This window comes from Somniosus microcephalus, chromosome 11 (assembly GCF_052327205.1).
Source record: "Somniosus microcephalus isolate GS21.2 chromosome 11, FLI_Smic_1.0, whole genome shotgun sequence".
Classification (NCBI taxonomy): domain Eukaryota; kingdom Metazoa; phylum Chordata; class Chondrichthyes; order Squaliformes; family Somniosidae; genus Somniosus; species Somniosus microcephalus.
In genome coordinates, this window is record NC_140997.1 from 24,506,883 (window position 1) to 24,534,880 (window position 27,998).

At 48.9% G+C, this 27,998-nt stretch overlaps 1 protein-coding gene across 2 annotated transcripts; it reads right to left on the reverse strand.

Moving 5' to 3' along the window:
• Window positions 1-63: 63 nt before the first annotated feature.
• Window positions 64-27,981, reverse strand: cpsf4 (cleavage and polyadenylation specific factor 4). Of its 2 annotated transcripts, none has more exons than XM_086000365.1 (8): window positions 27,755-27,981; window positions 22,584-22,634; window positions 15,417-15,569; window positions 14,047-14,142; window positions 9,234-9,327; window positions 6,168-6,243; window positions 3,979-4,152; window positions 64-1,256 (listed from the first exon to the last, which is right to left on the reverse strand). In XM_086000365.1, exons 1-8 carry the CDS (start codon window positions 27,855-27,857, stop codon window positions 1,188-1,190), a joined length of 816 nt encoding a protein of 271 aa, XP_085856491.1. In that variant the 5' UTR covers window positions 27,858-27,981; the 3' UTR covers window positions 64-1,187. The 2 variants fall into 2 exon arrangements, with proteins under 2 accessions (XP_085856491.1, XP_085856490.1); XM_086000364.1 differs by having other exon boundaries at window positions 3,979-4,155; window positions 27,755-27,979.
• Window positions 27,982-27,998: the final 17 nt, after the last annotated feature.

The following is a 27,998-nucleotide window of genomic DNA, read 5'->3' on the forward strand; positions in this document are numbered from 1 at the left end:
TGAGGGTAATACTGCAGAATACATCCATAACGAGATTAAATCAGGGCAACAAAACAAGGCAGGTCTTTGTTAAAAAATATTTATTAAATTGGATAAAAATGAACACTTTATAGTCATAAGGTAATTGAGGCTTCAAGAGTAGAATTTCTGCGACTTACATTGCATTTTTCTTCTGCCACAAAACTAAAAATTTATCTTCCTATAAAATGTGATAATGCACAGGCAAATTAATAGGTCACCCTAGCAAGTAATCCTACATGACCTAAAGTAATCCCCATCAATTATTATTTCACAAATCCAACAGATATTTGCACCCAAGTTGATATTGATTTTCTATTGGTTTTTATGTTGATATACGAGGGCGGGGAGTCTGGGTGTCAGTGGGATGGAACGCTATTCTTTACACCTGGTTTGGAATCTATCCAATGCCAATTGGAGTAAGGATGTCCTCAACCCCCACCACCTTTCCCCCCCCCCCCAACCTTCACATGTAAACATACCTCTCAAGTGACTCATTTTAATCAGGACATCCCAACTGGAGAAAAGTGGCAGGCTTGTGAAAGATACCAAGACCAGCCAATTTGCTGGTTCGACAGAGAACTGCACACCTGCCCCAGAACATCCAGCCGAATCCCGCTCTGGACACATCGCAGGTTGAGAGGTACGTTTGCAAAAGGGGCTCGAATTAAAACAAATTTGAGCAGCTTCAGCTCAATTCCTGACACACAGGAAATCTCAAAACTGCCCTCACAATTGGCACTTTAGAAAAATAACAAAGTACGGGCACAAACTATGTGATAGAAATATCACAATTTAAAGCATCTTCTAGCGATTTGGTGATTTTTTCCCTCCCTCAGTTTCTCGCCAATCCTGTAACAGGTTTCACTGGAAAGTATGGACTAGAAGACATTAAACAGTATGGCTGGAAACAGGTAGAGTAAAAGCTACAGTAGCTATTCGAAGTAGCTTTTCCATTCTTCAGAGTGCAGTGCTTCCTGATACCAAACCTTAAAACAGTGGCACACACTACAGTAGCAACTGTCACAGTGCGCATGAGGAGGGGGCAAAAAAAACAAGACAAATTAAGTTTTCCAACTCCCAACCCCATCCAAGAAATAATGTACATTCCATCTGGGGCATCAATTGAGCTCGAGAGTTCGCCAGAGTATTGTTCGCCAGTCAGACTACTACTGACCACTAAGAAATGCCAAGTGTCCTTTGGTACATCGGTTAGCATAATGTCCTTTTTCACCACACTGAAAAGAAAAAGCACAAGAATTTATTTCAAAGGCCATAATTCTACAAACCACAGAGTCAGTTAAAGTGTGGAACGAGAGCGGTGCAGTTGGCCATCACTATCCACCGCCCAGCCACACACCATGAGATTTGTACAGTGATAGATTCTCCTGATCCTAGAAGGTAATGAAGCAAAAATGCTAGGATCTCTCCTTGGAGCAGAGAAGGCTAGGAGATTTGATAGAGGTGTTTAAAATCATGAAGGATTTAGGTAGAGTAAATAAAGAGAAACAGTTTCCAATGACTGAAGGGTTGATAACCAGAGGGCACAGATTTAAGGTGATTGGCAAAAGAACCAGAGACGACATGAGGAAAAACTTTTTTATGCAACGAGTGGCTAAGATTTGGAATGCACTGCCTGATGGGGTGGTGGATACAGTCTCAATAGTAGCCTTAAAAAGGGAATTGGATAAATTCTTGAAGGAGAAAAAATTGCAGGGATATGGGGAAAGAGCAGGGGAGTGGGACTAACTGGGTTGCTGTTCGAAAGTGTCAGCGCAGACTCAATGGGCCGAATGGCCGCCTTCTCTGCTGTACTATTCTATGATTCTATAATCCTGTTCATTTTGTTCTAACTGAAGAATCCATGGCCAATCAACTCCTTATTCCTTATGTGGAATGTACCAGAATACAATGCTGCAATGTACTTTGAATGAAGTAAAACCCATTTGAATGTATACAGTGCGTGTAACTACGCTAGACTATATACGGTATATACTTCTTAAATACAAAGTGAAATAAAAACCCAGCACTGCTATCCAAATCATTTTAGGTCAACATGTTCCAGCCAATGGGCAATTTTAACCTCACCATGATAACCACAAATACAAATATATACGCTCCATGGAGTCTCTTGCAGCGGGCTGGTGGGAGAAAGACTGCGGCAATGCTCATTAATGATAGACATGTACCAGGAAATATATACCAGATCATACTAGTAGAAAAGAGTAAGGCCGTTGCTAATTCAAAGTAAACTATTACCAACGTCTTTTTGAAATTAATTGCCTTTTTTTTTTATTCGTATATTGGGATCTGGGCGTCGCTGGCAAGGCCAGCATTTATTGCCCATCCCTAGTTGCCCTCGAGAAGGTGCTGCTGAGCCGCCTTCTTGAACCGCTGCAGTCCATGTGGTGATGGTACTCCCACAGCGCTGTTAGGGAGGGAGTTCCAGGATTTTTACCCAGTGACGATAAAGGATCGGCGATATACTTCTAAGTCAGGATGGTGTGTGACTTGGAGGGGAACTTGGAGGTGGTTGCGTTCCCATGCGCCTGCTGCCCTTGTCCTTCTAGGTGGAAGAGGTTGCGGGTTTGGGAGGTGTTGTCGAAGAAGCCTTGGCGAGTTGCTGCAGTGCATCTTGTAGATGCTGTACACGGCAGCCACAGTACGCCGGTGGTGGAGGGAGTGAATGTTTAAGGTGGTGGATGGGTTGCCAATCAAGCGGGCTGCTTTGTCCTGGATGGTGTTGAGCTTCTTGAGTGTTGTTGGAGCTGTACTCATCCAGGCAAGTGGAGAGTATTCCATCACACTCCTGACTTGTGCCTTGTAGATGGTGGAAAGGCTTTGGGGAGTCAGGAGGTGAGACACTCGCCGCAGAATACCTAGCCTATGACCTGCTCTTGTTGCCACAGTATTTATGTGGCTGGTCCAGTTAAGCTTCTGGTCAATGGCAAAATCCAGGATGTTGATGGTGGGGGATTCGGCGATGGTAATGCCGTTGAATGTCACGGGGCAGTGGTTGGACTCGCGCTTGTTAGAGATAGTCATTGCCTGGCACTTGTGTGGTGCGAATGTTACCTGCCGCTTATCAACCCAAGCCTGAATGTCGTCCAGGTCTTGTTGCTTGCGGGCATGGACTGCTTCATTATTTGAGGAGTTGCGAATGGCACTGAACACTGTGCAGTCATCAGCAAACATCCCCATTTCTGACCTTATGTTGGAGGGAAGGTCATTGATGAAACAGCTGAAGATGGTTGGGCCTAAGGCACTGCCCTGAGGAACTCCTGCAGCGATGTCCTGGGGCATTTCTCTCTTGTATCTTATGAATACAAATAATTTCACCCTCCACCACCAGCAACTCTTATTGAAATTAGCTAGGGATTGTCACTCTGACATGTACCTCTGCTTTACGCCTCGACAGGATAGTGGGGTTCAGATTTTTTTTTTTTTTAAACGGGATCATATCTATGAGCCCACATCTATATTAAATGGCATAGAAGCGAGAAATCCAGATTACTTCCAAGTTAAATCAGGAAAGTAAGAGAAATTAGTAAAAAAAAAGTTTAAGAAACAATCTAGGCAGAGCAGAAGAGGTTTTAAACAGTAGAGATCTTCAAAATGCAGCTGTATGCTATAATGGGGTAGTTAGTGTACTAAAGGGATGAGCTTTGATGGGACTCGATGGCTTTTTCCTCTTAATCTTATTCTGCTCCATGAAGTATAAAATGGAGCTCTGACAACACCATGCAATGCACCCTACGTGCTTATAATTATTCTCACTAAAATTAAAAGATTATCTTTAACAAAAAAGTTCATAGATTCAAATAGACTGGGATAAAGCACTATCAGAGTGAATGATATTCATAACTCAGGCATGACAAAGTCACCCATGAGTAACTGAATCTTCTTCACTCATGGAACCATTTCTCAATGACAATGACCCATCAAGTACCCTCCATTTACCTTATAACACGTGACTTGTTCCAAAGGTCTGGGGCCCCGATTTGACAATGTCTGAAATTGGGATTGCTGCATTGGTCCCCCGGATTGTATCATTGGCCTCTGCTGCCCGACAGTGATGTTCGTACTAGGAATCTGTACCAAAGAGGATGATCGCTGCAGAAATGGGTTAAGATTCTGCTGTGAAGAGAGAACGAGAGACATTAGCACAGGACTGTCAATGTAGATGCTGAGAAGTTGTTTCCCCTGGCTGGAGTGTCTAGAACTAGGGGGCATAGTCTCAGGATAAGGGGTAGGCCATTTAAGACTGAGATGAGGAGGTATTTCTTCACTCAAAGGGTTGTGAATCTTTGGAATTCTCTGCCCCAGCGGGCTGTGGATGTTGAGTCTTTGAGTATATTCAAGGCTGAGAGATAGATTTTTCGACTCTAGGGGAATCAAGGGATATGGAGATCGGGCGGGAAAGTGGGGTTGAGGTCTATGATCAGTCATGATCTTATTCTATAACCTACTCCTGCTCTTATTTCTTATATTCTTATGTTCAACACTCTATGGCCTAGAAATTCAGTGGGCCTTGCGCCCACTTAGCGCCTAAAGAGGTCTTTTGCGCCGGCGGGGTGGTAGCGCGGAAATTGAGTGCAGCGGTATTGGCGGCGGTAGCCGTTAGCACTGCGCCGGGACCGATGACGTCATCGGTGTGCACGGTGGCCCGTAACGCCCCGAAACCGCGCCGATCCCCATATTTATTTGCGCCCGCCTCCTCCGAAGCGGGCGCAAACAGCGAGCAGAAAACGGGGCCGTCCTGCTGCCATAGTGGGGCGCTTTAAAGCTGAAGGTGCGGCCGGCTGCTTTTTCGGCGGCCGCCTGCCCGCGCCTCCTTCCCCGGCCTCCTCCACCCCCCCCCCGCGGCATTGCCGGCTGGTTTCCGTGGAGCCCGGCACTTCTCCGTTGTGCCGGGCTCTTTTGCCGGCACTCGCGATCGGGGCTCCGGCCGTTGTAGGCACCTCCCCCTTAAGAGAAGGAGGAGGCCTGCAGTACCGCAGCCTGCCGCACCGCATCGGGTGGCGCTGCGGCAACTAGCGCGCCGATATTCAGTTGCAGCGCCCCAAACGGAGGTGGGCACACCCTGGTATAGCGCCCGCTTCCGAATTGGGGCGCAGAAGACGAATATACGGCGTGCGCTAATGCCTCCCCGCCCAGCGCTAACTTTTGGGCGCGAGCGAGCTGCCCGCGCCCAAGTGAATTTCTAGGCCTATGTCTTCGTGAGCTGTTTGGTTGTGTACCATGGAGTCCCAAGTTACATATAAAGAATTACAAAACACAAGGCTGAATTCAAAGAAAACACACCAGACCACTGCCTCACGCCAATTTACAAACTTAAATTCAGTACTACACGTATGTGTCGGCCTCGATTATGTGCAAAGTCTGGAGTAGGGCTTGAACAATGACCTTCTGACTTGGAGATGAGAGTGCTACCACTAAGCCAAGGCTGACACCAATAGCTGCTTTCATAACACTTTGCCCCACCCACCAAAGGCACTAACTGTTGCTGGAGTATGATTCTGTAGGTGCTGGTAGCTCTACACTAGCTCACACAACTGACCATTCTTCATGTGTGAGCTCTAACCCTGAGTAGGCAGGCTACTTGACCAATGATATCCATGGTCAAGCTCGATCCGGTCCTTGCCCAACACAATGTACTTTGCAACAATCACTGGACAGCCATCAGTAGCGGGAACCTTGGCTGATTTTTGACTTCCTAGCCTAGGGTCACTGAAGCCAATTGTAGTGCCATGGTTTGTCCTAACTAAAACGGCCTAACTCAACAAAGACCAGGGATCAAGCCTGGGGCCTTCTGATCTGTAAGATTTAGTGCTACACCGTGCAGTGTCTGAGTATTGTCCCTCTAAGATGCCGTGATAACCCAGTTGACCCCAGGGATTCACTGTGGGTGGAGGCTGGGAGGAGAAAGGTTCTTGGTGGAGCTGAAGCACATCCTCTATATCGAGGAAGGAACAGCAAAATAAACTTAGTCCAAGTCACTCAAATAGATGCAGCCACTTTGGCAGAGGCCGGGAGCAGATAGTCCACCATGTCATTGGTAATAGTATGCAGCATTCATCGAGTGGTTTGTAAAAAGTAACATAGCATAAAAGATTTTGGAAAAATAACCAACAGTATTTTTGTCTCACCTTTTGTAGTATCTGTTGCTGCTGCTGTAATGGCGGTTGGTCAATACCGGTACCCATTGGCAGCTCAAACCGAGGGCTGACGGAGGGAATAAAAACATTGAGAGTTTTCATTTAAACAAATCTCTAGATCCGCATTTCTGGCAGGCAAACAAAGAAAGAGACCAGTATGAGAGGAATAGGCTGAAAAGCACCTCAGCTAAGTCAAAGTACAAAATCCAACCAGTCTACTGACAGAATATAAGGGTTGTAGGGCTCTCTACTCCATTTATTATTTTAACATATAAAGGACATTTTATGGCTGGGAACTGTTACAAGGCTGTGATACTCTCTGGCTTCCAAGGACACCATAAACCACGAGAACCCAGCTTAAGCAGCTCATTCAGCCACCCGAACCCTGAGAGTGCATTCTAACTCTGGAACACACGGCTGAACATTACCAGGTGATAATACACGTTCTGACTGTAGTAATTTAGAAACAAGAAGAAGCCATTCAGCCCCTCGAGCCTGTTCTATCATTCACTTCAGATCATGGCTGATCGTTACCTCAACTCCATTTCCCCTCCTTAGCTCCATATCCCTTGATACCCTTACCTAACAAAAATCTATTGATCTCAGCCGTGAAACTTTCAATTGGCCCCCAGCATCCACAGCCTTTTGAGGGAGATTTTAGATTTCCGCTACCCTGTGTGTGGGAGAAGTGCTTGCTGATTTCACCCCTGAATGGTCCAGCTTTAATTTTACGATTATGCCCCCTTGTTCTGGATCCCTCCACTAAGGAAATAATTTTTCCGTATCTATCCTACTGAACCCCTTTATCATTTTAAAGACCTCGATTAGATCACCCCTCAACCTTCTAGACTGTATTGATCTGCAGTTAATTACTGAAAACTGATTGCTCAATAGAATTATATGGATTATTACATCACAAACTGACCCACCAACCTAGAGTACATCAATTATATTTTTTAAACGGTGAGTGGTTACAACGTTCCATTTATACTGTGCCTGTAGGTGGCACTGAAAGTTATGTGACCCATTAAGATACATGGCAACAGCCCCTAATGTTACATGACAGCCTCAATTTAGGCTGAACTCCCTCCTGACATCAGCAAAGACTGTGTAAAGATTTGTAATCTTATTACTGTATTTCCACACTCACCCAATTGTGAAAGCGTGAATTCTCCACCAGGATTGGAATGGCACTCGATGGTAGTAATCGAAAGCACCTCCACCAACAGCTGCAATAATGATGGGCCCACATAGGCCCACTGGCCAGACACTGATGGTCCAGCGGGGTGAATAGGCCGAGCTTCAAGGGGCCAGCACCCAGTGCGCAAACCTCAACAACATACACATAACAAGAACAAGCCATGTGCACACTGGGAACGGATCCATACCTTGCCACAGCCGAATGAATCTGAACACCACTGGGCCTACCTTAGCGAGTCACGAGTCAACGGCCAGGTGTTCTTTTCTGCTGCAATCATAAACGACATGCTACTCCCCCCACACTGAATATGCGCTCATGATCTACCATTCCCATGAGAAGAAACTTCAGGCCCCTCCCCTCCATTGAGAAGCATTCTGCTACTCCCACCCACACCCCCCCCCTCCCCAACGTAGAAACAAGTCTATCTCTACCAAACCCCAAACAATCTCCTCTCCCACGCCGGGGTAACTCGGGCCTCTCTCCCTCCTTCCCCCCACTCCCGCTGAGATGGGAACCTCTCCTGACCCAATGCCCTCCCCACACTAAGAAATTGGAGTTTGACTTCTGCCCACAAATCCACTGAAAAGAAAATCGTTCCAACCCTCCCCTCCGCAAAATTGGAAAAAGATCCCAGCCCACTGCACCCAACCCCCACCAAAGAAAATCAGCCCTAACCCAGTGCCACCCTTGTTCCACTTTTCCTTCAACCTGTCCCCCTCATCTTCTCCCTTCCTGCTCCAGCCTATCTTCTCCAATTCTCTCTTCTTCGTTCCCTAACCCATTCACCTCCTCCACCCTCCTCTCCAATTTTCCTCTTCTCTCCTCCCCCCCTCTTTTCTGACCCCCTGCCCTGCCTGGATCCAGTAATTCTCTTCTCACCTTGCGTCACCTGATACTGTGCTTGGTCCGGACTTTCCAATTGCAATGCCACAGGAAATCACCTAGTTATAATCGAAAAACTAAATTCTAAATCACTCCGGGGTGTCAGTTAGTCTCTCTGGCAGACAAGAAAATGAGGTTGTTCTTACGCACTCATTACTGGTGCTTTCAGTGGTGTTTCCAGAGGCCTGGAAGCAGGCCTTCAGCCTGACCCGGCAGTAGGCCTCAAGGCTAACCCAGGACTGAAACTTTAGTCAGAGGTCTGTGCAGCATCGGAGGCAATCCCAAACACGGAGGAAAATTAGGAGAAAGCAGCGAGAAAAATAAAAGACGAGTCAAAATTCAAAGGAAAGCTTCTCCAGGATATTATTTTACAGGGAACTGTAAAATGCATCTCCAAGTTCACGGTAAAAATAGTAAATAACCACTATTCAGGTCCAATTGGAACATGAGAAGAGGCATGAACACAAGCCTGTTAAACCCAAATAAGACTCATCATACAAAGGAAAAATACTGCGGAATCTGAAATATGAACAGAAAATGCTGGAAACACTCAACCGGTCAGGCAGCATTTGTGGAGAGAGAAACAGAGTTAACGTTTCAGGTCGATGACCTTTCGCCAGTACTGAAACACTGACCTGAAACGTTAACTCTCTTTCTCGCTCCACAAATGCTGCCTGACTTGCTGAGTGTTTCCAGCATTTTCTGTTAAGATTCACCAATTTTTACTGATATAGCCAATAGCCAGTCAGAAAATCACTGATCAATCTCCTCTGATCAAGAGGAGACTGATCTGCTAATAGAAATCTTCAAGACGGACACTGATAGATTTTGGTTGTGCAAGGGCATCAAGGGATGTGGAGCAATGGCGGGTAAATGGTATTGAGGTAGTGATCAGCCATGATCCGACAGAAGGGGCAGAAGAGACTCGAGGAGCTGGATGGCCTGCTCCCGTTACTTTGTCACTGTATACTTACTGCATGAATTTACAGCTGGGGCCTTCGGGGCAGAACCCTACCAGATAATTTACACAGATGACTCGCCGTGTGTGCCGGTGCCTGCATAGGGGGCCTGCAACAAGATAGGATTCAAGATCAGTAATCTGCTAAAATCATAACTCAGCAAATAACAGCCTTGCACCCTTGGTGGATGTAGTACAGTAGGACTCGGCTGCAATGTTCCCTGTAGGCTGCGCGCATGCACAGCCGCGCTGTAATCTGCAAAGGCACCGCGCAGGCTGCTGGCAAGCTTTTCCATCTGAAATAACGCACATACGCAGAAGCTTAAAGGGACCGCGCATTGAAATAAACAGGCCGCGCGCACAACAAAAACAATTTAGAGCAAACATTGCTCAGCTGCCTTCGTGTCCCAAAGGGGCTGACCAATCCTATCTGTGCACAACTGCACCTGGTTAAAAGCATTATAATTGTCTTTTTTACTTTGTTAGAACAATACCTGTGCGATAATTGCAACTAATGTTGGTAAGGAATAGAAACATAGAAAAATAGGAGGAGTAGGCCATTTGGCCCTTCGAGCCTGCTCCGCCATTCAATATGATCATGGCTGATCCTCTATCTCAATACCATATTCTCGCTCTCTCCCCATACGCCTTGATGCCTTTTGTGTCTAGAAATCTATCTCCTTCTTAAATATATTCAGTGACTTGGCCTCCACAGCCTTCTGTGGTAGAGAATTCCACAGGTTCACCACCCTCTGAGTGAAGAAATTTCTCCTCATCTCAGTCCTAAATGTCCTACCCCGTATCCGGAGACTGTGACCCCTCATTCTAGATTCCCCCAGTCAGGGAAAACATCCTCCCTGCATCCAGTCTGTCTAGCCCTGTCAGAATTTTATACGTTTCAATGAGATCCCCTCTCATTCTTCTAAACTCTAGTGAATACAGGCCTAGTCGACACAATCTCTCCTCATACAACGGTCTTGCCATCCCAGGAATCAGTCTGGTGAACCTTCGCTGCACTCCCTCTATGGCAAGTATATCCTTTCTTAGGTAAGGAGACCAAAACTGCACATAGTACTCCAGGTGTGGTCTCACCAAGGCCCTGTATAACTGTAGTAAGACATCCTTGCTCCTGTACTCAAATCCTCTTGCAATGAAGGCCAACATGCCATTTGTCTTCCTAACTGCTTGCTGCACTTGCATGTTTGCTTTCAGTGACTGGTGTACAAGGACACCCAGGTCCCTTTGTATATCAGCATTTCCCAATCTATCACCATTTAAATAATAATCTGCCTTTCTGTTTTTCCTACCGAAGTGGATAACTTCACATTTATTCACGTTATACTGCATCTGCCATGTATTTGCCCACTCACTCAACTTTTCTAAATCGCCTTGAAGCCTCTTTGCATCCTCCTCACAATCCCACCTAGTTTCGTGTCGTCAGCAAACTTGGAAATATTACATTTGGTTCCCTCATCCAAATCTTTGATATATATTGTGAATAGCTGGGGCCCAAGCACTGATCCCTGCGGTACCCCACTAGTCACCGCCTGCCACCCCGAAAAAGACCCATTTATTCCTACTCTCTGTTTATGTCTGTTAGCCAATTTTCAATCCACGCCAGTATATTACCCCCAATCCCATGTGCTTTAATTTTGCACACTAACCTCTTGTGGGAATTTATCAAAAGTCTTCTGAAAATCCAAATACACCACATCCACTGGTTCCCCCTTATCTATTCTACCAGTTAACTCCTCAAAAAACTCCAGTAGGTTTGTCAAACACGATTTCCCTTTCATAAATCCATGTTCACTTTGTCTAATCCCATTGATATTTTCCAAGTGTCCTGTTATCACATCCTTTATAATAGACTCTAGCATTTTCCCTACTACTGATGTTAGGCTACCGGTCTGTAGTTCCCCGTTTTCTCTCTCCCTCCTTTTTTAAATAGTGGGGTTACATTTACCACCCTCCAATCTGCAGGAACTGTTCCATAATCTATAGAATTTTGGAAGATGACAACCAATGCATCCACTATTTCCACAGCCACCTCTTTTAGTACTCTGGGATGCGGATTATCAGGCCCTGGGGATTTATCGGCTTTCAGTCCCATTAATTTCTCCAGTACTATTTTTTTTACTAATACTAATTTCCTTTAATTCCTCCTTCTCACTAGACCCTTGGTTATTTGTGTCCTCTTCCGTGAAGACAGAACCAAAGTATTTGTTTAATTGTGCTGTCATTTCCTTGTTCCCCATTATAAATTCTCCCGTTTCTGACTGTAAGGGACCTACATTTGTCTTCACTAATCTTTTTCTTTTTACATACTTGTAGAAGCTTTTAGTCTGCTTTTATGTTCCTTGAAAGTTTACTCTCATACTCTATTTTTCCCCTCTTAATCAATCTCTTGGTCCTTTTTTGCTGAACTCTAAACTGCTCCCAATCCTCAGGCTTGCTACTTTTTCTGGTAACTTTATATGACTCCTCTTTGGATCTAATACTATCCTTCGTTTCTTTTGTTAGCCATGGTTGGGCCACTTTTCCTTTTGTGTTTTTGCGCCAGAAAGGAATGTATAACTGTTGCAATTCATGCATTCGTTCCTTAAATGTTAGCCATTGCCTATCCACCGTCATGCCTTTTAATGAAGCTCCCCAATCTATCATAGCCAACTCACTCCTCATACCTTCGTAGTTTCCTTTGTTTAGGTTATGGACCCTAGTTTCGGATTGGACTTCTTCACTTTCCATCATAATGAAGAATTCTATCATGTTATAGTCACTCTTCCCTAAAGGACCCCGCACAACAAGATTAATTAACCCCTTCTCATTGCACAATACCCAATCTAGGATAGCCTGTTCCCTAGTTGGCTCCTCAACATACTGGTCTAAAAAAAAAATCTTGTACACACTCCAGGAATTCATCCTCCACAGTATTATTGCTAATTTGGTTTGGCCAGTCTATATGTAGATTAAAGTCACCCATGATTACTGTAGTACCCTTGTTAAATTCATCCCTAATTTCCTGTTTGATGCCATCCCCTACATTACCACTACTGTTTGGAGGCCTATAGACAACTCCCACCAATGTTTTCTGACCCTTGGTGCTTCTTAGCTCCACCCAGACTGATTCTACACCGTCATTTTCTGAGCCAATATCCTTTCTCACTATTGCTCGGATTTCATCCTTTACTAACAACGCCACCCCACCTCCTTTTCCTTTTTGCCTGTCCTTCCTAAATATCGAATATCCTTGGATATTCAGCTCCCAGCCTTGTTTACCCTGCAGCCATGTCTCCGTAAACGCAATTATATCGCATCCGTTTACATCTATTTGCGCTGTTAATTCGTCTACCTTATTACGAATGCTTCGTGCATTCAGATACAGTGCCTTTAGATTTGTCTTTTTAACATTTTTAGACATCTTGACATTTTTTTGTACTATGGCCCTATTTGTCTTATTACCATTTTTTCTTACCCGGACCCTATTTGTTAGTGCACTCCTTTGTTTGTACGCTCTGTCCCTTCCTGACACAATCTGGTTATCCTTACCCCAGTCACTTTCCTGCACTGCTTCCTTGTCTTTTCTCTTTAGCATTCTAGATTTCTCTCCACTGGGACCCTCCCCCCCTTATTTAGTTTAAAGCCCTATCTACCTCCCTAGTTATTCGATTCGCTGGAACTCTGGTCCCACATGGTTCAGGTGTAATCCGTCCTAACGGAACAGCTCTCTCTTTCCCCAGTACCCCATGAATCGAAACCCACTTCTCCCACACCAATCTTTGAGCCACGCATTCATCTCCCTGATCCTATTGACCCTATGCCAATTTGTTCGCGGCTCCGGTAATAATCCAGAGATGATGACCTTTGTGGTTCTGCTTTTTAATTTAGTCCCTGACGTAATTAAACTCACTACGCACTTGGTTTGAGCATAAAGCAAGGCTTTAATCAACTTGTTTCAGAACATGGAGGTCTAGTTGTACTTCACTAGTTCCTTGTCTTACAAAACGTCCCTGGCAAGCTGGGGCCCACGCCCGAGTAGTTATACTCCTTGGACGGCGCCACCAGCTGGCCGTCCAGCATTATTTCACGAGTAGTTTCTTGATGAATGATGAGATTTATAACAGTCCCTAGCTGCTCAAACTCTCTCAGCAGAACCTCTTTCTTTGTCCTACCTATGTCGTTGGTACCTTGTGGAATGCTCACAAAACCTCTCTAATTTGGAGCATGTGTGAGTAACAAAAGCAAAAAAAAAAAAAAATTTGCTCACCCACATTTTAGTCAGGAAGAAACTTCAGGTCTTGGAACCGTTCTTAGCCTGTGCTGAATTAAGTGATCTCAGGCAGGGTGGTACCTGTGCCACTACAATTGCCCCAAACACCCTGGATTAAGAAGGGGGAAAATCAAAAAAGACTGGGTTGTTGCATCTGATCACCATTCAGCGCTTCCTGCTGGAGAGTACGCAGGTGGCGGCGGCAGGTTAAAACAGGATCGGGCTCCCAATCACGGTCAAATAGCCCGCCAATGCTCACTTGGTTCATGTGTGACAAATGATCACCTGGGCAATGTACCAGAGAGTGGACGGCACCCACGGAACTGTTTGCCAGCATGAGCCAGTGCCCTTTAGGAAAAAAGTAAAAGAGCGTTGTTTCTTTCTGCCAAGCTATTTTGGATCTTTTCTCCCATTCCCTCAGCTGCAGCTCTCTTCCCCGATTGACAGAAGAGCAAAGTGACTTGCTCCCAGGTCTCTACCAATACCAAGAAGATGTACACGAGGGTGACCCAGAGGCAGCTAATTCATCAGTTTTTTCCTTTCCAGAGCTCGGAACACTTACCATGTTTACAAAACCCTCGGTCGTACCAGGGGCAGTCTTTGATTTTGGACTCGGGATCAATGTGCAGAAACGGACATTCCTTGTTGCTACATTCTCCTGCAGAGGCAAAAGGAACAAATTAGAACATAGACCACAAGGAGAAAGGAGCAAGAAAAAGCACATTTAGGACTTGCTTAGAACATTTCAATTCCCCCTTCTGCCTTGATGCCATCCCGTAACCCACTACCCCCAATTGATTCAGGAATCTATCCATGTTCCTTTCTGAACACTTCAACTGTACTAACTGTCATGGTTCTGATGGCAGTCTATTCCTGAAGTTAACTCCGAGTGCGAAGAAATTAGTTCTTAAATTATGTCCAGCCCAGTTTCTGTGAGGCTGCCTGTTCCAGGAAACAGATGATGTCGAAAGCATCGGGAAACACAGGCACAATGTGGGCGCAAGACGCCCAAATCCTAAACCCAGCCCTGGCGAGGCAACAGGTGGACTCGAAACTAAGAGAAAATATACAGACTGGAAATGAAAAGCAAAGTGCTGAAAATACACAGCAGGCGACCATCTTCTGAAACAGAAAGATCGGGAAACACTTCAAGTGGCGAGAGCTCCGACCAGCTCGTGACCAACCTGTGGAGCGTTTCCAGCTTTCAATAAAGCGCGCTATACTGCCCAGAAAAGAAAAAGACTTTTGCTAAAGTTATTCTTAAATGTTTTTAAATATCAGATTTGTTGAAGGTAAAAATCACAATGTTATCGTTCTACCGCACAGGGGAGTTGCGACACACTGCTGCTTTATTGTCCCATCTCAGCAAGTCAACCACTCTGTCGTGACCTGTGATGGAAGGCCTTTGCTTTCTATCTTTCGATTAGGCACTTTACAGCCTTCTAGACTCAAGAGTTCAACAATTTCAGATCATAACCTTTGCCCCTATCCTTTTTTTTCCCCAATTATTTTATTTTATTTTTCTCTCCCACATGGCAGCTGTCTTTCATTCTGCCAGTGCCATTTGCACTTCATCTAGAGTCATCCTTTGTGCCTTTTGCCTTGCACCATCTCTTAATCTCTCAATGTCTCAATCTCTCCTGCCTTCCACCCTATCACAGACCTTCCCTTTTGTTCTTTCCTCCCCTCCCCCTTTCCCTGCCCCTGCACTTGCTTAAAAACCTGTTCCATCTCCAGTTTTTTCCAGTTCTGACGAAGGATCATCGACCTGAAACGTTAACTCTGTTTCTTGCTCTCCACAGATGCTGCCTGACCTGCTGAGTATTTCCAGCATTTTTCTGTTTTTATTTCTCTTCCCATCCCCGCCTGCGATCAGACACCTGGGTGCATTGGCAAACCGCAAAGAGGGGAGCAAACACAGGCAGCGCTCACCAAACTTGGAATAGAAATAGCACTCGGGCATCTTGGTCATGTCGTACTCGTGTAAGAATTCACACTGATCTCCTTTCTTGCACAGCCCCCGCAGCCAGTGTTTGCACACCACCGTCTTCTCGCCGCTGATGTGGCGAAACGGGCACATTCCACCTGCACAACAAAAATCAGATTCAATCACCAGAGCCGTCCCTCCTCGCAGGACACTGCTTCATGGCGGGGTGGGGGTGGGGGTTGGGGGGGTGGGGAAGACACACAATGAACAGACAGGGAGGGCTGTGCAGAGGCAGAGACCCCTGGTGCACAGGTAGAAATCAACAGGTTACTTAATGCTGAAAACTTGAAGAACAGTATCAAATCAAATCAAATCAACTTTTATTGTCATTGTTAGTGCACAAGTGCAGTACAACGAAATGTAAGCTTGCGGCTCCCGAGAGTGTACATTTAGATTAAGACATTTAAACATTCAACATACATTTGGCTTGTAATACATTAACATAAACATAACCATAATAAAGTGCATTGGCAGATGTGCAGGCTTTAGAGTTTATTTGTGGAGTTCAGTAGGATGACAGCCCTGGGAAAGAAGCTGTTCCTAAATCTGGTCGTACGGGTGCGAATGCATCTGTAGCGTCTCCCAGATGGCAGGAGGGCGAACAGACTGTGGCTGGGGTGGGTAGGGTCTTTGATGATGGACCGTGACCTCCGTAAACAGCGTTTCTGGTATATGTGCTCTATGGTCGGTAGCCGGGTGCCGGTAATGCGTTGGGCAGTTTTGACTACCCGCTGCAGGGCTTTCCGGTCATAGTAGCTACAGCTGCCATACCATACTGTGATACAGTTTGTCAGGATGCTCTCTATTGTGCAGCGGTAAAAGTTAGAGAGGATCAGGGGTGACAGGTTACATCCCTTCAGCCTCCTTAGGAAATATAGGCGCTGCTGGGCCTTCTTCACCAGAGAGGAGGTGTTGAGGGACCAGGAGAGGTCTTCCGTGATGTGGACTCCGAGGAACTTAAAGCTGTCCACCCCCTTTCCACAACAGCCCCATTGATGTGGATGGGGGTGTGACTTCCGCCTTTAGACTTCCTGAAGTCCACAATGATTTCTTTGGTTTTCTTGATATTAAGGGCCAGGTTGTTATCGGCGCACCACTTCACGAGATGCTGGACCTCCTCCCTGTAGGCTGACTCATCGTTGTTGGTGATCTGGCCTACTACCGTGGTATCATCCGCAAACTTGATGATGGTGTTGGAACCATAAACAGCCACACAGTCGTGGGTGAAGAGGGAGTAGACTCAGCACACATCCTTGTGGGGGCCCCCGTGTTCAGGGTCGGGGGGGGGGGGGGGGGGGAGGTGTGGTTACCTAATTTGACAGACTGGGGTCTGTTTGTTAGGAAGTCCAGGGTCCAGTTGCAGAGGGAAGTGTTCAGGCCAAGAGTTTGGAGGCCAGCTTGTTGGGGACGATAGTGTTGAATGCTGAGCTGTAGTCTATGAACAGCATTCTGATGTAGGTCTCCTTACCATCTAAGTGATTCAGTGCCGAGTGTAGAGCAGTTGTGATTGCATCCTCCGTTGATCTGTTTGCACGATAGGCAAACTGGTGTTGGTCAAGAGAGGCGGGAACACTGGCTTTGATGTGAGCCAGGACCACTTATACATTTTAAAAAGCAGCCAGTTTCTTGGGAATAGCGACTCGCTCAATATGCGGAATGAACACTGTACATCTGTGGGATGGAATTGGATATATTTTTCTAATTGACTTCTCTCAAAAATATTTTCTCCCTTCCCCTCTCTGTGGGCATGTACCAGCCGAGGGGGAAGCTGGGAGGCAATGTCCTTCTCTAATAGGAGATGCACAAGAACGTAAGGGGGCTGAAATGAATTGTCCTGTAGGAATGTCTAGTTCCTATCCAAAAGACTGAGGTCCACTCAGGTGATCAAATCAACGAGGTTTAATGATAAGTAAGAGTTTAACGGATAACTACAGGAGAACATCGAATATAGGTCGTCTCAGTTCGGAGGCTCCATGAGGACTGCTAGGGCGGTCCCGTGGCTGACGTCATGACGTCATCACGTTTTTCCTGCCGGTGGGAGATCACGTGATGAACGGCGTGACGTCATCGCGTTTGCCCGCGCTATTAAAGTGATCGCGCTCTGTACATGTAAACAGTGAAAACAAAGATACAGACTCCAGCTGCTGCTAACATATTATTAAAGGGAATTATATACAATTGATTGGAGTCCCTTAGTGGCTCCACCACATGCGCCCCCCCAGAATTGTCTTTAATAGCAAAAGTAAAATGGCGAGGAGGCCTGACAAGCCTGTCAGATCGACTTCTGTAGCCTTGAAGTGGAAGCTGACGGACGGCAGGCGGTTGCTTTTGATCTGGCACGGCGACTGTGGGCGGTCGGCCACGTTTCGGCGGTTGTGCGATCTCGACTGGGCGGTCAAGGTCCAAGTGAGCAGGCTTCAACCGGTCAACCGAAATGTGGTCCGGTTTACCTCCAACATCGACCGAAAAAGATGTGTCTCCCGGCTCTATCACACGGAAAGGACCAGTGTAAGGGGGTTTGAGCGGGTCCCGATGAGCGTCGTGGTGGATAAACACATAGTCGGCGTTCTTCAGCTCAGCTGGGACGTGGGAACTCTGCAAGCCGTGATGCGACGTAGGCACTGGAGCGAAACTTCTGGCTGCCTCCTGGTGGCTGATGAGCTGCTGGGACGCGGACCATGGTTCTGTTGGAGATGGAAGGAAATCCCCTGGTACGCGTAGCGGCTGGCCATACACGAGCTCCGCCGAGGACGATTGAAGATCTTCTTTAGGTGCCGTACGAAGACCCAAAATGACCCATGGAAGCCTGTCCACCCAGCCCGCGCCTTGAAGGCTGGCTCGCAGTGCGGCTTTGAGCGACCTGTGGAATCGTTCGCACAGGCCGTTCACCTGTGGATGGTAGGCAGTGGTGCGATGTAGCTTGACGCCGAGCCCCTGAGTCACAGCGTTCCAGAGCTCCGAAGAGAACTGCGGCCCACAATCGGACGAGATGTCTGCCGGTACACCGAAGCGGGTGACCCAAGAGGAGATGAATGCCCTGGCGACGTCTGCGGAAGTGGTGGAAGACAGAGGAACCGCCTCCGGCCATCGAGTGGTGCGGTCCACCGTTGTAAGAAGATGAGTAAACCCGTGCAAAAGCGGAAGTGGCCCCACCAGGTCCACATGCACATGATCAAACCGACGTTCCGGGACGGCAAAAGTGGCCAATGGAGCCTTAACATGACGCTGCACACCTTGGCCTTTTGGCAGACCACACAGGTGTTGGCCCAGTCGCGAACATCCATGTGCATGCCCCGCCACACGAATTTGGACGACATCAACCGTTGCGAGGCCTTCATGCCAGGGTGCGACAACCCGTGTATGGCGTCAAAAACTTTTCGGCGCCAGGCGACCGGGACGATAGGGCGAAGTTCTCCTACGGAGACGTCGCAGAGTAGCGTAGTGCCCGCGGCATGGAATTAGCCTCCAAGCGGCTGACGTCAAGAGGGGTTGGTTCTGTAAGATTGGACCTCCAGATCCGAGGCTTGATCCGCAGCCATGAGGGCATAGTCGATGCCGAGCTGGACTGCATGAACGGTTGCGCGGGAGAGACAATCCGCCACCAGGTTGTCCTTACCGGACACATACTGAATGTCAGTGGTGAATTCTGAGATAAACATCAGCTGACGTTGTTGCCGAGCTGACCACGGTTCGGCGGTCTTGGCTATAGTGAACGTTAGTGGCTTATGGTCCACAAAAGCCGTGAACGGACGTCCTTCTAGCAAGAACCGGAAATGGCGGATGGCCAGAAAAAGGGCCAGCAACTCCCGGTCAAACGTGCTGTACTTTTGTTTGTTTCGCCGCAGTTGACGGCTGAAAAATGCCAGCGGTTGCCACGTCCCATGCACCCACTGCGCCGATGGCGTAGTCTGACGCGTCGGTGGTAAGGGCGATGGTGGCACCTGGCAGCGGGTATGCCAGCATGGTTGCGTTGGCTAAAGCGTCTTTTGTGTCGACGAACGCCCGGTCCATTTCAACCGTCCAGCTGATCGGATCCTTGCCGGACTTGCCCTTGAGGGCCTCGTACAGGGGCTGCATAAGCAGAGCTGTATTAGGGGCGAACCGGTGATAAAAATTTACCATCCCGAGGAACTCCTGCAGGGCCTTGACGGACTGCGGGCGCGGGAACGAAGTAACTGCCTCCACCTTCGTTTGCAGGGGAATTGCGCCGTCTGATGTGATGCGATGGCCTAAAAAATCAATCTGCTGCAAGCCAAACTGGCACTTGGCCGGGTTGATGATCAAGCCGTGTTGACTGAGGCGTCTAAAGAGGGTGCGCAAATGGCAGATGTGCTCCGCTTTATTAGGGCTGGCGATGAGGATGTCGTCGAGGTAGGCGAATAGAAACTTGAGGTCCCGAAGCACGGAATCCATCAAGCGCTGGAAAGCCTGTGCAGCGTTCTTCAATCCAAACGGCATCCGCAGAAATTCAAACAGGCCGAATGGGGTGATGACTGCAGTTTTCGGGACGTCTTGCGGGTGTACGGGGACCTGGTGGTAGCCACGGACAAGGTCGACTTTTGAAAAAATGGTATTTCCCGCCAAATGTGCAGAGAAATCCTGAATATGAGGGATCGGGTACCGATCAAGAGTAGCGGCGTCGTTCAGGCGTCGGTAGTCGCCGCAAGGCCGCCGCCGGGTTTCGGAACAATGTGGAGAGGCGAAGACCAGGGACTATTCGACCGGCGAATAATCCCTAGCCGCTCCATCGTGTCGAACTCCGCTTTCGCAGCCGCGAGCTTGCCAGGTTCGAGGCGTCGGGCTCGTGCGTAGACCGGGGAGCCAGTAGTGGTGATGTGATGTTCGACACCATGTTTCGTGGCCGTGGAAGAAAAGGTGGGTCTGGTCAGGTCTGGGAAATCTCTGAGGAGGCGAGTGAAGTCATCCGGAGGTGGGGACGCGCAGGAGATAGTGAGCGCCACGGTGTTACCGCGGTAGCACGGGATGGAGTGAAAAGTGGCCGCATTGATCAACCGGCGGTGCCGTACATCCACCAGGAGGCCGTTGGCGCACAAAAAATCCACCCTGAGGATGGCTTGAGAGACTTTGGCCGTGATGAAATCCCAGTAAAACCGCTGGCCGCCGAAGCACACCTGGACCCGCCGGCTTCCGAAGGTCCGAATGGCCCCGCCATTAGCCGTCTGGAGGGAGGGGCCGTGCCCCCCAACTTGTAGATCAAGATTGGACGCGGGTAGGATGCTACACTGCGCCCCGGTGTCGCAGAGGAAACGTCGACCAGATAAGGAGTCGGCGATGAAGAGGAGTTTTCCCGAATTACCGACTGCCATCGCAGCCGCGGGGCGCTCATTATAACCGGTCCTCCTTCGACAGGGTGGCTGCTGTTTTTTTTGGGGGTTTTTTTGAGCGAAAAGCTGCAGGGAGGGCGGCAGCATCTTGCTTTCGCGCCAAAACGGGCATGGTAGAAGCACAACCCCGCAGGTTGAGGGGCTGGAGCGGCGTCCGTGGTGGATGGGCGCCTCGTGGCAGCGCAGCGCAGCACTGCTGTGTCACCGCGAAGATCTTGTCTGCATCGGCAGCCAGCTCTGCGCAGTCGGTGACTTCCGACCTGGCTAGGGCAGCCTGAACTTGCTCCGGTAGCTGGCTGAGGAATAGCTCCCTGAAGAGGAAGCATTCCGGTTCGGAGCCCAGGAGCATGAGCATTTGGCTCATGAGCTCAGACGGCTGGGAGTCCCTGAGGCCGGGCAGATTGAGCAGCCGGCGGGCGCGCTCCGACTTCGTGAGCTCGAAGACCTGTAACAACCGCGCCTTTATCGTATCATACTTGCGGTCTTCTGGTGGATTACCAAGCAGGCTGATGATCCGCGAGGCTGTGGCGCTGTTGAGGGCGGAAACCACATGATAGTAACGGGTCTGATCCGCAACGATGTTCCTGATGGCGAACTGGGCTTCAGCCTGGAGGAACCACGCGGCTGGCTGTTGCTCCCAGAACTGTGGTAGCTTTAAAGCAACGGCGTTCGATTCCATGTTCGGTAACTTCTGCGAAAACCGTTCGCAAAAGTCGGGGTCACCAATGTAGGAATGTCTAGTTCCTATCCAAAAGACTGAGGTCCACTCAGGCGATTAAATCAACGAGGTTTAATGATAAGTAAGAGTTTAACAGATAACTACAGGAGAACATCGAATATAGGTCTAGTCAGTTCGGAGGCTCCACGAGGACTGCTAGGGCGGTCCCGTGGCTGACCTCATGACGTCATCACGTTTTTCCCAACGGTGGGGGATCACGTGATGAACGGCGTGACGTCATCGCGTTTGCCTGCGCTATTAAAGTGATCGCGCTCTGTACATGTAAACAGTGAAAACAAAGATACAGACTCAGGCTGCAGCCAACATATTATTAAAGGGAATTATATACAATTTATTGGAGTCCCTTAGTGGCTCTGCCACAGTCCCGTGATTTTTCTTCACTCTCTGTGGAGATACTTGGCCTCCACCCCCTCACGAGTCCAGGGCTGAGACTGAGAATGTCCTAAAACAGGAAATCGCAGGTGCGGGTCAATGGTCCAGTGCGCGGGCTCTCCACCTCGCTGCCTCTCACTGGCAGCATGGCTTCATTAAGTCATTATCATGAGGAGGAAATACTTCTAGGCAATCTGTCTGATATTAATGAACCACATTACTGTATTTTCTTCCCTACTCCTTCCTCACCTCCTCCACTGTGTAGCTGAGAAGGCAGGCAGATGAGCTGCTCCCGGACTTCTGTCAATGCATTACTCAGTCAGGCACTGGCATGTGCGATGTGAGCACTGTAAAAGTGCCTCGCCTTCTCTCCATAGGAAGGCAGCTTGCTTCAGACCTCCCTCTGACATCAAGGGGCAAAACAGACATAGTGGACAGGGGTGTGGGGGTAGAAAGGGGGCTTACAGGAGGAAACAAGTGCCCCCCTCCGAGAATACTTTATGCACAATTACAGCAAAACACAAGAAAACTGCATCGGAAGGAATCTCAGTGATAAGAGCTATGGTCATGAAACAAACTAGATCACCAATGGATTAAAATAGATTGGAAAACAGCAGCAAACTGAAGATGGAAAGGGCTCAGCCCAGATCTCTTACCTTTCCCACATGACGCCCTCAGAAAGAATTCACAGACGGCCGCCCCAGACTCTGAGGGAAAAATAACAAGCAGCGCAGATTTTGAAAGATCATTAGCTTTGAAAGGTCCCGGTTACAATTATGTGGGTTGAGCCTATCATTTATACCTCATGACAGATTACATAGGCACAGGAGTAGGCCATTTGGCCTCTCGAGCCTGTTCCACCATTCAATGAGATCAGGGCTGATCGGCGACCTAACTCCATACACCTGCCTTTGCCCCATATCCCTTAATACCTTTGGTTAACAAAAATCAATCAATCTAGGTTTAAAATTAACAACTGATTAAGCATCAATTGCCATTTGCGGAAGAGAGTTCCAAATTTCTACCACCCTTTGTGTGTAGAAGTGTTTTCTAATTTCACTCCTGAACGGTCTGACTCTAATTTTTAGACTATGTTCCCTAGTCCTAGACTCCCCAACCAGTGAAAATAGTTTATTTCCCTCTACTGTATGAATGCAAGGATTCTGAATGAATGGACAGTCTCAGACTACTTCCTTGAGAGCACAAGTACAAAACACACAAACTACTCACAAAGTGGACAATTGCCCCCATGGTTGATGTGAAGACCCAGTGGTGGAATGCAGGCTGCGCAGGAGACTGATCGCAAGTGATTTTAGAACAACTGCTGTATTTACACTAGTGAGCAGGTTCACTAAATACAGCATTGAAAAAAATCAGCACAAATGCATATCAGCACACTACACACGTCGACTTTAAGACAGAGTTTCGGCAGGTGGTACGAGAGGGACAACAGTGGGCAGCAGGTAGGATGACAATTACACCAGTTTTTGTTTTTTTGTTTTTTTTAAATTGCGATTGCATTTACACAGATTGATTGCTGAATAAAGCATGTTATTCTAAGCATTCTATCCATTCAACTCATCCAAAACTCTGCTGCTCCTTCAAGAGTGGAGGGCTTGATCGTTGTTAAGATTGCTTGAAAGATGTGGCCTGCGAGTTGCCGCTAGCAAGTGTACATAAGAACCAAGAGCAGCAGTCGGCCATACGGCCCTTTGAATCTGCTCCGCCATTCAATAAGATCACGGCTGATCATCAACCTCAACTTCACTTTCCCGTCCGATCTCCGTATCCCTTGATTCCAAAAATCTATCTCTCTCAGCCTTGAATATGCTCAGACTCAGCATTCACAGCCCTCTGGGGCAGAGAATTCCAAAGATTCACAACCCTCTGAGAGATGTCTTCTTTACAACGATGCCAATGTCATGCTCTATCCAGAGGCGGTGATTCACACAGGGTCCTGGTGTTGCTGAAGTGCGCAGCGAGCAGCAATTTGATTTAAGCACAGCATGTAGTTGTGGGGGGGGGGGGGGGGGGCGGGAGTTGTTAATAGTGATAGAAAGCGATCGGTTTTTCACCATAAACAATTCCCAAGAAGCAGATTTGATCCATGATCGCTGCAGAAACATTATGGCATATACTTACTAAAGCTTCTTTTCTGTGCACTAGTGGAACAAACTTCCCTTAGTACAATCACATTGGTTGTACAAAGGTTCAATGCGGTATTGACCACTGCATGTTCCAGTCAATAAAACAACCTTTATCACAGCTCACTCATTGGGAATTCAATTATTGGTGCTAAATCAGGGTGGGCCCAGATCTTGATTGTCACACCAGATGAAAATAATATATTTATATATAGAAAAGAAGACAACGGCTTTGTAAACATTCGCACAAGCTACCCAGGGAAGGGCTCTGTCCACTGGATCAAGGAGGCATATGTGGAATGCTGTGGTCAATATATCCATCTGTCCGTGCAAAATCCAACACTGAAAAAATGGCCTCAGGAAGCTACCTTGATTTTCACACCAAGTGGTACATTTACTCACTGACAATGAGCCAAACAGATGTTCCAAATTCAGTTCTCTGTTTACGGAGTTAGGTACTCTCAGCTTGGGGTAGCAGCAAGCTACAGCAGGCCTTTGCACTCTGATGCTAGGGAAAGAGACAAAAAAAATGACTATCCAGTGGCACCTACTGGACATTATGGGGCTCCTGTTGCAATGCCCACCACAGTCCAATATCCTGCCAACACTCCCCATCAAAACGGCTTTCGATAAGGTCCCGCAGAAGAGATTAGCATGTAAAGTTAAGGCACATGGGATTGGGGGCAAGGTACTGACTTGGATAGAGAACTGGTTGGCAGACAGGAAGCAAAGAGTTGGAATAAACGGGTCTTTTTCGGAGTGGCAGGCAGTGACTAGTGGGGTACCGCAGGGATCGGTCCTAGGACCCCAGCTATTCACAATATATATTCATGATCTAGACGAGGGAACTAGATGTAATATCTCCAAGTTTGCAGACGACACAAAGCTGGGTGGGCGTGTGTGCTGTGAGGAGGATGCCGAGAAACTCCAGTATGATTTGGATAGGTTGGGTGATTGGGCAGATGCATGGCAGATGCAGTATAATGTGGATAAATGCGAGGTTATCAACTTTGGTGGCAAAAACAGGAAGGCAGATTATCTGAACGGCAATAGATTGGGAGAAGGGGAAGTGCAACGAGACCTGGGTGTCCTTGTGCACCAGTCGCTGAAGGGAAGCATGCAGGTGTAGCAGGCGGTTAAGAAGGCAAATGGTATGTTGACCTTCGTAGCGAGAGGGTTCGAGTACAGGACCAAGGATGTCTTGCTGCAGTTGTACAGGGCCTTGGTGAGACCACACCTTGCGTATTGTATGCAGTTTTGGTCGCCTTATCTGAGGAAGGATGTTCTTGCCATGGAGGGAGTGCAGCGAATATTCACCAGGCTGATACCTGGGATGGCAGGAATGACGTATGAGGAGAGATTGGGTCGATTGGGCTTATACTCGCTGGAGTTTAGAAGAATGAGAGGGGATCTCATTGAAACTTATAAAATTCTAACAGGACTAGACAGACTAGATGCAGGAAGGATGTTCCCGATGGCAGGGGAGTCCAGAACCAGGGGTCACAGTCTAAGGATAAGGGGTAAGCCATTTAGGACAGAGATGAGGAGGAATTTCTTCACCCAGAGAGTGGCGAACCTGTGGAATTCTCTACCACAGAAGGCAGTGGAGGCCAATTCATTAAATATATTCAAGAAGGAGTTAGATATATTTCTTAAGGCTAAAGGGATCAAGAGATATGGGGAGAAGGCAGGGACAGGGTACTGAGTTTGGATGATCAGCCATGATCTCATTGAATGGCGGAGCAGGCTCGAGGGGCCAAATGGCATACTCCTGCTCCTATCTTTTATGTTTCTATGTTTTAAAACGCTTGCACATGCAGAATGGACACCAGGGCAATGTATCAGAGGGTTGCTGCAGCCGTGTGACTACCACAGTAAGAAATCAGTTGGGAGAAGAGGGGAAAAAAGATCCTTTGATGAAACAAATGTGAAGACACATGGAGACTTCAGATTTGATAATCTACAGGAATTACTAAGTGAAGCCGCAAGAGCTTAAAATTTGCAGCATTTAAAAAAAAAAGGCTTTAAAACCACAAATGTATCCCTAATAACTGACAGGGAACCAAACACAGAAATGCTTGTGACTCAGGGACGGGTATCAGGATATTCCAAGCAAACCAATGGCAGGCAATTTGAAAGTAGAATAAGTGAGCCCAAAAAAAAATGGCATTTATATAGCGCCTTTCACAACCGCCCAAACGTCCCAAAGCACTTTACAGCCAATGAAGTACTTCTGAAGTGTAGTCACTTGAATTGTATGAAACATGGCAGCCAATTTGCAAACAGCAAGCTCCCACTAACAGCAATGTGATAATGACCAGATAATCTGTTTTTAGTGATGTTGTAGAAGGGATAAATATTGGCCAGGACACCAGGGATAACTCACCTGCTCTTCTTCGAAATAGTGCCATGGGATCTTTTACATCCACCCGAGAGGGTTGGCGGGGCCTGAGTTTAACCTCGCATCCGAAAGACGGCGCCTCCGACAGTGCAGATCTCCCAAAGCACTGCACTGGAGTGTCAGCCTAGAATTTTGTGCTCAAGTCCCTGGAGTAGGACTTGGACCCACAACCTTCTGACTCAGAGGAGAGAGGGTGCTACCCACTGAGCCACGGCCGCTAGTAGCCCAACTACTAAAGGGGGAGGCTGGCTGCCTGTGTGTTGGGCGTGCCCACGGGGCCCGGGCTGTGTGTTGGACTCAGCCCCCGGGGCCCGGGCTGTGTGTCGGACTCGACCCCCGGGGGCCCGGGCTGTGTGTCGGGCTCGGCCCCCCGGGGGCCCGGGCTGTGTGTCGGGCTCAGCCCCCCGGGGGCCCGGGCTGTGTGTCGGGCTCAGCCCCCCGGGGGCCCGGGCTGTGTGTCGGGCTCAGCCCCCGGGGCCCGGGCTGTGTGTCGGACTCGACCCCCGGGGGCCCGGGCTGTGTGTCGGGCTCAGCCCCCGGGGCCCGGGCTGTGTGTCGGACTCGACCCCCGGGGCCCGGGCTGTGTGTCGGGCTCAGCCCCCCGGGGGGCCCGGGCTCGACCCCCGGGGGCCCGGGCTGAGTCGGGCTCGACCCCCGGGGGCCCGGGCTGTGTGTCGGGCTCGGCCCCCGGGGGCCCGGGCAGTGTGTGGGGCTCAGCCCCCCGGGGGCCCGGGCTGTGTGTCGGGCTCAGCCCCCCGGGGGCCCGGGCTGAGTGTGGGGCCGAGCCCCCGGGGCCCGGGCTGTGCGTCGGGCTGAGCCCCCGGGGCCCGGTGTCGGGCTGAGCCCCTGGGCTGTGTGTCGGGCTGAGCTCTTGGGCTGTGTGTCGGGCTGAGCTCCTGGGCTGTGTGTCGGGCTGAGCTCTTGGGCTGTGTGTCGGGCTCAGCCCCCCGGGGGCCCGGGCTGAGTGTGGGGCCGAGCCCCCGGGGCCCGGGCTGTGCGTCGGGCTGAGCCCCCGGGGCCCGGTGTCGGGCTGAGCCCCTGGGCTGTGTGTCGGGCTGAGCTCTTGGGCTGTGTGTCGGGCTGAGCTCCTGGGCTGTGTGTCGGGCTGAGCTCTTGGGCTGTGTGTCGGGCTGAGCTCCTGGGCTGTGTGTCGGGCTGAGCTCCTGGGCTGTGTGTCGGGCTGAGCTCCTGGGCTGTGGGCCCCCCGGGGCCTGGGCTGTGTGTTGGGCGCGCCCACGGGGTCCGACTCCTGTCGTGTCCTGCGGGCCAGGCCGGTACTCACTGTCCATGCCGGGGAAGGGCAGCGGCTGCGCCCCCAGCTGCTGCTCCACCGCCATCTCCAGCTCGAACCTGATGTGCTCCACGGTGGAAATGAGCTCCTGCATCTTTCGCTCTCAGCCCCCTCGGCCCGGCGAGTCAAACACAACGAAATTACCGCCTCGGCACCGAGCCCGGGAACCGAACCGAACCGCGCCGCCCACCCCGACCCCTGACCCCCGCCGCGACAAGGAGCCGCCGCCCGCGAC

Bases quoted from the DNA above. Each gene is read 5' to 3' on its own strand.
- cpsf4 (XM_086000364.1), bottom strand. From the start codon at position 27,857: ATGCAGGAGCTCATTTCCACCGTGGAGCACATCAGGTTCGAGCTGGAG. The intron at 15,570-22,583 runs GTAAGAGATCTG...TTTGTTGTGCAG, and splicing joins GAGGGCGTCATGTGGGAAAG to GTGGAATGTGCCCGTTTCGC. The intron at 9,328-14,046 runs GTAAGTGTTCCG...ATCTTGTTGCAG, and splicing joins CCGAGGGTTTTGTAAACATG to GCCCCCTATGCAGGCACCGG.